The sequence below is a fragment of the Pteropus vampyrus genome, unplaced genomic scaffold (genome assembly GCF_000151845.1).
Source record: "Pteropus vampyrus isolate Shadow unplaced genomic scaffold, Pvam_2.0 Scaffold15, whole genome shotgun sequence".
NCBI classification, from domain to species: domain Eukaryota; kingdom Metazoa; phylum Chordata; class Mammalia; order Chiroptera; family Pteropodidae; genus Pteropus; species Pteropus vampyrus.
The window spans coordinates 6,435,201-6,444,172 of record NW_011888796.1 but is presented as its reverse complement, the minus strand read 5'-3'; the positions used below and the strand labels follow the sequence as shown (position 1 = coordinate 6,444,172).

The following is an 8,972-nucleotide window of genomic DNA, read 5'->3' as shown; positions in this document are numbered from 1 at the left end:
TATTAGTTCTTTGTATGTTTTTGAGTTAAGCTATTGGTTTTTAGAAAGAATAATTGCTAAAAATGGAAATGAAAAAGAAAGAATAGTGTAAAATGAGACCACATAAATGGAAACCACTTATAAAAAGTCCACGCAAATGGGTGGAATATTTGCCACGTATAAAAAACTTCACATAAAAAAATATGATGTTAATTGAAGGACAGGTGTATAGATCTAGAGTGAGTGGTAGCCTATGTGTAAATAAGGTAATCTTGCCTTCTTTTCTGGAGGAGGTGAGGTAAAATATTATTTCCCTTAGGATGGAATAAGACATACTCTTGGATCTAATTTTTACTTTAATATGTATGAACAATTCTGTTGAGTTCTGAAATTTAGAAAAAAATGAATAAATATTCAATACAACAACAATAATTGACTTTATACTATTAACCCCAGCCGCAAATGAAAACAGAGTTCGAAGGTCAGAATCTATGTCACTTTTTGGCCTGGATCTATCCAGCGCGAAGATATTTCCTGCAGTCAATTCTGGTCCATTTTATGCATAATGCCAGGATATTTGATGGGTTGATTTTCAGTCAGCCATCTGCTGTTGAAAAAAGCAGGAAAGAACAGTGGTTAGGAGATCTAAAGACGTCAGTTTGTTCACATCTTGCTAAGAGAAATAAAACAAAATACCTGGTTGGAGAAAGATATACCATGCTAACACTAATCAAAAGCAAATAGACAAAGCAAACTTAAGAACAAGGAAAATTATCAGCGATAAGGAGAGGCATTGTGTAATGATAAAAGGGTCAGTTTTTCAAGAAGATATAACAGTCCTTAATGCTCATGCACCTAACAGGCATCAAAATACATGTAAAAACTGGTAAAGCTGCAAGGATATATAGACAAATCAACTATTATAGTTGGAGACTTTCAGTAATTCAGTAACTGATAGATCCAGCAGGCAGAAAATCAGTAAGAATATCACTACTTGATCAAATTGGCATTTATGGAATATTACATCTAACAACAGCAGAATACACGTTCTCAAATTCACAAGGTACATTTATTAACATAGACCACATTCTGGGCCATGAAACAAACCTTAACAAATTTAAAAGAAGTCATAAAAAAATATCTATTCAGACCACAGTGGAATTAAACTACAAATGAATAACAGGAAGATAGCTGGGAAGCCCTAAGATATTTGGAGATTAAACAACACATTCTAAATAACACATGGGTAAAAGAAGACTCAAGAGAAAATAAAAAAAATATTTGAACCAAATGAAAATGAATGTATGTTTGACCCTTGAACAACATGGGTTTGAAACCATTGGGTCCACTTCTCTGCAGATCCCCTTATATGTATATTTTTTTGCAAAAAATACCTGTACTGTTTCTATCTGCAGTTGGGAGTTTGCAGATGCAGAGAGCCGACTATATGCATCGATCTATGCCCTTTTATGTAGGGGAATGCGCATCTGTGGATTTTGGTGTCTATGTATGTTTAGGGGAGTGGTGGGTCCTGGAACCAGTCCCCATAGATACTGAGGGACAACTTAAATTTTGGAGGAGTTAAAAGTTATACGTGAATTTTTGACTGCACAAGGAAATGCCCCCCACATTGTTAAAACTGTACATTTTGTCAAAATATGTGGGATGCAGTGCAAGCAGTGCTCAGAGGGAAATTTATAGTATTGAATGCATATATTAGAAAAGAAGAAAGATCTAAAATCAATCTAGTCTCATCTTAGGAAACTAGAAAAAGAAGAGAAACTTAAAGTGAGAAGAAAACTAATAAAATTAAGTAGAAATTGGTAAAATGGAAATTAGGAAAACAGTATAGAAAATCCACTAAATCAAAAGCTGGTTCATTGAAAAGATCAATAAAATTGATAAACCTCTAGCCAAGCTAACTGAAAAACAAAACCAAACCCAAATGCCTCAGAGTATAAGGTTTTTCTGTGTGAAGGATGGTTTCGAGATCCACTCATGTAAAAAGACCAGTTCTCTGGGAACTTTCAGTCTGGTTCTCTTGAGAATTCAACCTGATGAAAGCTGTATTTGTTTTAAAAGATAGTGCTATTTGCTGACATGTCATCTATCTTTATGAATTTAATCCTAAAAACTTCCATGTGTCTTGAAAGATCTTAAAAATAATGTATATTTTCATACTGCTTCATTGCACATATTCATCCTTTAATGACTGACTGGACTCTGCCTGTACTGTGTCAATTGTCTGGATGAAAATGAAAAAAGTTATTCAGAAAGCTCTAAATAGTCAAGCAATTGATTGAATCATTGTGCAAATATTTAATGAACACCTAATTTATTCAAGATGTCATGCTGGCTGCGAGTTCTGAGGGCATTAGAGGCTATATGTGAGAAACTTGGAATGAGATGGGTAGGCTAAGGGTAGGAGACTGGAGGAGGGAGAGATGATTTCAATCTAGAAAGATAGCCAGGGATAGTGTATTTTTATGGAAGAGACTTCTAAAGTTGTGTCTTATTATATGCTTAAGATTTAGTTAGGCTATAGGAAAGGATGCTATCCTAGGGATTGAGAAGGACATGGAGCATGTGCAGGGGAGGGTGAAGATTTACTCCAGGAAGAGAAACTAGTCTAGTTTTTATTGGTACAAAGAGCTCCCATAGAAGAAAGGTGACAGATAAGCTTGGAGTAGGCTTTGGAGGGCCTGAAACCTGGCTGGGAAATTTGAACTCTTTTGACTAGCAATGAGACGCCATTGAAGATTTAGCTCATGGAGTAAGATGACCAGAACCATACTGTGGGACGATTCTTCTGGAGGTGGCGCAGGAAGGATTAAAGTTAGGAAGAATGAATTAAGCTCAGGACTTGAAGAACAGTTCAAGCATGAGCAAAGGCCAGATTAGAATGATGTGGCTGCCATTCTGTGAGCCAGACATCCAAATCAATCAAGCACCTTGGCTTGGTACAGCCCTTGCCGACTCTAGTGTAACTGGCTAGTCTGTGAGCCTCCGATAAATGTATAATTGTGAATTTAATTTCCTAGTGTGTACCTGTGTTGTCCATAAGCGCTGCCACCATCTAATTGTTACAGCCTGCACGTGCCAAAACAATATTAACAAAGTGGATTCAAAGGTAAGAGGATAGCAGTTTGCTGACGAGGTGCCCACATGAGCTCCTGTGCACAGGCATGCCTGCTCTCTTGCTCTCGCGTGTGTGTGTGTGCGCTCTCTTTCTCGCTCTCTGTTCTCTCTCTCTCTCCATTGTCTCTCTCCAGCTTCCTCTTTTTCTCTCTCTTTTCCACTTCCCTTCCACATTCCTTGAAGCCGATGGTGGTATCAGAATTGAAATTTCTGTCCTTTTCATATTATGGCTTTTGTATTTTTCTACTTGTGTTGCATGACCTGTCCTTGAGATGATCCCATTAGTGATCAGCTGGGTATAAGCTATAGAGATTTAGTTTTACTGATTTGGAGAGAGATTTGGAGGGAGTGAAAACCACCCTGAGTTTGACATCAGATAACCGGGATTTGAACGCAGATCCAGCCTCTGCTGGCTAGCTACTCTCTCTGCCTCAATCTTAAAATGGGATCAATACTTCAAGACAGAATTGATGTGATGAGTATGTTATTGTGCTTCTTAAATGAGGTGACCGTTGGCTTCCTCCAGCCTTTGGAATGAATTCTTTCTGTGGTTCCACGCCCTCTGGGTATCGCCTTCTCCCCACACCCCCACCTTGTGACACAATTTCTGAAAGAACTTGTGGTGATAGCAAATGTATGCAGCCTATAAAAGACCTGTTTAATCCTAAAGTTAGAAGGTTCTAGGAAGTAGACATGAGTGTGAGAACGTAGGCAGGAAGAGAAATACAGTCCAAATACAAAAGATAAATCGAAAAATTTCACTTCTTTTTATCTCCCCAAATGATGAACAATCTAATGTACACCACATGTTTCTGTCCAGTGTTGTTCATTAGAAAATGTGCTTAGTCTGCTTAGTAAGGCTGAAGTAATTAATCATGGCTGAGCAGTAAAATAATATACCCAGCTCAGGTGTCATAGTAACATTCTGCATTTGACAGGCTCCTATTACAGTTTTCACAAAAGATGTTGGTGTGGAACTTTTCAGCCCTTGTCTTATTTCCTTTTTACAGATTGCTGAACAGAGGTTTGGAATCAACATCCCACACAAGTTCAGCATCCACAACTACAAAGTGCCAACATTCTGCGATCACTGTGGCTCCCTGCTCTGGGGGATAATGCGACAAGGACTTCAGTGTAAAAGTAAGATGCTGAGGTACTGGGTTCTCACTTCACGAGAATAGGCCATGAGCTTTTGGAATTCCATAGGTTCAGAATCTAACGTAGGACTGATGGTTTTAGATACTCTGTAAATTAACGTCTTACTATTTATATATTTATATGTCCCTGTCAGGTTTGGAAAGAGAGCTACATCTGATTCACAGATTTCCTAACTGTGGAATATTAAGTCAGTGTTAAATTCAGTGTTCCAGCTAGCTGGCTACCATCTATTTAGTGCTGAGTAAATACCAGTCATTGTGTGTTTTAATAGATATTTGAGAGAAGAGAAAAATGGGATCTTGGTCAGAGGTGGAAGGGGTTAGTGAGTGAGGTGGCCAAAAGAGAAGCCAAGGTTGCGAGTAAGAACTGGCAAGAGAGTAGGTCCGATGGCCTCATTGGAAATAAGCAGGAATCGGGTTGTAAAAGCATAACTCGAGCTGCCCTGGGTCTTCTCAAGGAGTAATGCAGGGGGTAGGGATCGGAGGGGTAGGTGGAATGAAGGATACTTAAGCTTTGGCCATGGGCCTACATTTCACTAACTGTGCCCAGTGGAACCTAGAGCATTTGCCTCAGCAAGGGATCTGGAGTAAGAACTGACTTGTTCTGTCAGAAGTTGGGGAGTTCTTGGCCTTGAGCCATCTCCCATTGAGTGCCTGTCGTGGGGAGGCAGGGTTGGCATCAACTAACTTTCATCGACAGCTTGGAGTTACCAAGCCTCCTTTTGTCAACGAAAAGGGACCAGTCACTTGTTTTTAAGAAGGGCACATTCTTTTATGTCTCTAGAACACCATTTATTAATTCTTTTTTTCAAACAGTCAAAACAGCAGCCGGCTCACGTATAGCTTTGGTTTAGACACTGCTCGGTCGTGTGCTGGATGGTCTGACTCAGGTGTGGGTTTCCAGCATGAGAGTCACTTTCGGTTTTTGTATAGTTGTTGATGCAGAACCATGTGTAGGGCTCATCTGCCTCGTTCTTGTCCCTGGTGGCCCTGAGGGTAGCACACCTGCTCTAGTCCAGCTTATGTAATTTTTGCTTTTATTGTCACATGCTGCTTTTGAAAGGCCACTGTAGGCTTGTGTGTCTCTGTACTAGCTTTCCTGAGAGAGGTGGGTTTCCCGTGAAACCAGTGAAGCTTAAGCCTCAGGCTCCCTTCCTTGCAAGGTCACCTTCCAGAGCTCTTCACTTGAGTAGGGATTCTTTTTCTTAAAGAGAATTACACCCTAAGGTACATAAATTCAGGCCCCACCAAACCTAAATGGAGTGACACTCCAGAAACAAGGATTCGTTGCTTGCTGCATCAGTGCTGCCTCCCTTCAGCGGGCCCTCATGAAGAAACTGCGTCAGAACTTTCTGCTGATTAAACCTCTGGTCTTCATTGTCCCGGGTCGGCTTCCTGTACACAGGCGCTTAGCTTGCTTCACTCTCCTCTTCCAACTGCCATTTACTGTGACCTTTAAACACCATGCTTTTTTTGCTCTCCCCCACGAAGAAGGTTAGAACCACAGGCTGCAAGCACCGAAAACCGCAGGCCCACAGGATGCCACACTCTGTGCCATGAGGGCTGCCGACCACAACAATACTCAGAAAGAAAGCTTCACTTAGTTTTTCTCTCAGAAACACCATTTCCATCCTGTCTGAACAGTGATCTGCCTGGGGCATGTCGACTGCTACCTTTTTATTTAGAGAGAAGGAAAACCATAAAGTCAATTAGCATGATTCCTTGTTACTCAATTGACTGAACTGTCACACTGATGAACGTTTCGATCCCTCTATTGAATCACACTGTTAAGTCGGCAGTGACTGTCACACACGAGTTAGATGAATGTCTTTCATCAAGTCACGATGGAAAAAAAATATATTCGAAATTTATTCTTTTTCTTTATGCCAGGCTTTCTGCTTCTGCACAAAACAGAAATAGATAAAAATGTCAGGGATCGTTATGAGTGTAAGTTTAATTTTATGAGGAGATGGCATTGTTCAGCCTGTACAGTTCCTCTGTCATCATCTTTCAGGTTATTAAAGTTCTCTTTCGCAGCACATGTTGACGTGGCTCCTTTCTGAATGTGGACCCCCTTCTTTTCCTTCCAGTATGTAAAATGAATGTACACATCCGATGTCAAGCAAACGTGGCCCCTAACTGTGGGGTGAACGCAGTGGAGCTAGCCAAGACTCTGGCTGGGATGGGCCTCCAACCCGGAAATATTTCTCCAACCTCGGTGAGACTTTGTTTTATTCACCTGTTGTAATTTAGAAGTTGTTCACATGTGGTAACCCTGAATGAGCACATGTGGCGTAATCAAAGTTTCTAATCTCAGCAAACACAATAAACAGATTTATTGCATTTTTAAAGAGCATTTTGTTCCACAAATCAGATTCTACATACCGTTATGAGACAAGAAATAATGAGCATGCAGATATAGCAAGAAGCAGAAGGATTTTTTTTTTTTTTTTTTTAATCAGCTTCCTGTCACTGTGGTCTGGTAAAAAGCTTGGAATCCAGGGGTCTGGGTTATGCTCTTGGCTGGGCCCCTGGCAGTGCAGTTGATGGGTAATGGGCCTCAGCTTCCGTTGTTATGGAAGGGTTGAACTTGAAGATATCCGAGGGTCTCCACAGCCCTGGAATCCAGCAGTTCTGCAGTTTTCGTTTATAGATTGTGAATTTATCTTTCAAGTTTAGCAACAGATAGGAGTTCCTTCCTCTCAGCTCCCAGGAGTGGGTGGAGTTGTATCAGTTGCCTTCGCCGGTTCTGTTTTGCCATCTCCCTGAGTGACGCCCCTGCCGTCATCCATTAGGGTCTCAGTCACTTGCCAGGCCCACATCCCATTGCTGCCTTCCTAAGCAGTGTCTGCAGAGAGCTGAGAAAGAGCCATCGCTATGGCTGATTTCCGAAAGGTGTAGCTTGATAGCTGGTTCAGGAAAATTCTAGACTTCACTGTGAAATATCTCTGGGCACCTAGGAAAGGAAGTACAATCACTGTCAGGTTCTTGGTTATCCAGAACACGTCAGCACCAGCCATCCCATTGCCTTTTTACTGAAGGATACCTGTTAGATCGGGGACTTGGACTGACATTGTATTTCTTGATATTTCAGGAAGACATTGGCAGAGTCCATCAAAGTCTGTCCATTTTGTGAATAGACAGGCAGGATGCTAATACCATGAGAAGGATTTCTAATACACAAATAGCTGTTCCTGAAGAGCAGAGATTAAGGATTCAGCCCACACCAGGGCTTCTAAAATACAATGGGAATAAGCTAGACCATGTAGCACAACCTCTAGGAATGGACAGTGCCATTTGTCCTATGTCATTTGAACCAAATATCTTTAATATTATGATATTTAATAATGGAAAAACCAAAGATACCTGTTACTTGACAGTACATTAAAAGGAGACAGAGAAACTTGTCTATCAAAAGAGAAGAATGGGTTAAAAATAATTTGAGGAACACTGGCTTAGAGTTTTCTGCCAGGGCCAGTCCAACCAGGGGAAGTATTTAAGTGGAGGAAGTAAAATTCAAGCTGGTAAAATTTTTCTCTCTTTGAAAAATTCATGATCAGAGATCTGGAGGAGAAATTATTAAAACAATTGGATTTTTGTGATGATCCATTTTATATCTTGCTGTCACTGTTTTATTTGCTTGAGTAGGTAATAGTTTCAGGCTATTGTGCACTGTTTATTGCAAACATTGCTTAGAAGTTGCCCCAGATAAGCTTTTAAAAACATCTAAATAGGTCAAAAGCTCCAGGATGTTAGATTTTTGATCTATTGTTTAGTGGTATTATAAATGTCCCAAGGTGAGCATCTGCAAGTCACCTTGCCTTTAGGTAGCACCCTCTCCGTGATGGGACTGTGGAACCTACTAAGGAGGCCACACTTCTGGTTCAGTGTCGTGAGATTGGAATTCTCATGGTACTGGTGTCAGCCTTCCTAGAGTGCAAGCTGACTGTGTAGCAGAAGTCTTCAAAATTAACACTTTGGCTTAAAGAATTCGGTTTTCGGAAAATTATCTTAATTATGATGATCATGACGATGACAACGCAGCTCATTTTATTGAATGTGCCAGCTCCGATCTAAGTGCTTTATATGCATTTATTCATTTAATCCTCATAATAACTCAAGCGGCTGGTGCTGTAACATCCCCTTTGTTAGAAAAGGAAACTGAGGCACAGAGATGGTGGGTAGGTAACTTGCCCAAGGTCAGTGGGTTAGGTTGCAGAGCTGTGATTTGAACCCAGGCAGCGTGCTTGAAAGCCTAGACTCCTAATCCCCGCTTTGAAGATTTGAATGCAAGAATGTTCACTGTGGTGATATATGTTCACTGTGGAGATCATCTATACCTCAAACAGTAGGGAATTAGTGAATAAATTGTGATATATCCACAAAATGGAATATTGGTCAGCCCTTAAAACTCATGTTCTTGGAGGATATTTAAAGATTTGGAAAATATACATGAAAAAATGTTAAAAACATGAAAAATGTTAAAAACAATTTTATTATATTAAAAATTAATCAAGTGGGAAGACAGGTGTGCGTATGTGTGTGTAACTGTTTAAAATATTGTGTAAATAATGTTGCTTGATTCACTCATGTCTTGGTATGGAGTGGTACTTGATCCTCTGAGAAAACATGAAAACCTCTCTTTGGGAAGTGGACACCAGGTGGCGCTCTTGGGATCCGACCACCCCGTAGAAAGCA

The 8,972-nt window shown here is 40.4% G+C and overlaps 1 protein-coding gene across 1 annotated transcript in view; it reads left to right on the top strand.

Annotated features, from left to right (window-relative positions):
• Window positions 1–8,972, top strand: part of PRKCH (protein kinase C eta) — a 205,183-nt gene that overhangs the window by 113,881 nt on the left and 82,330 nt on the right. The window contains exons 5-7 of the mRNA XM_011386242.2: window positions 3,021–3,109; window positions 4,128–4,257; window positions 6,365–6,492. Of these exons, the coding sequence (XP_011384544.1) occupies window positions 3,021–3,109; window positions 4,128–4,257; window positions 6,365–6,492 (347 nt within the window). The remainder of the gene's footprint in view (window positions 1–3,020; window positions 3,110–4,127; window positions 4,258–6,364; window positions 6,493–8,972) is intronic.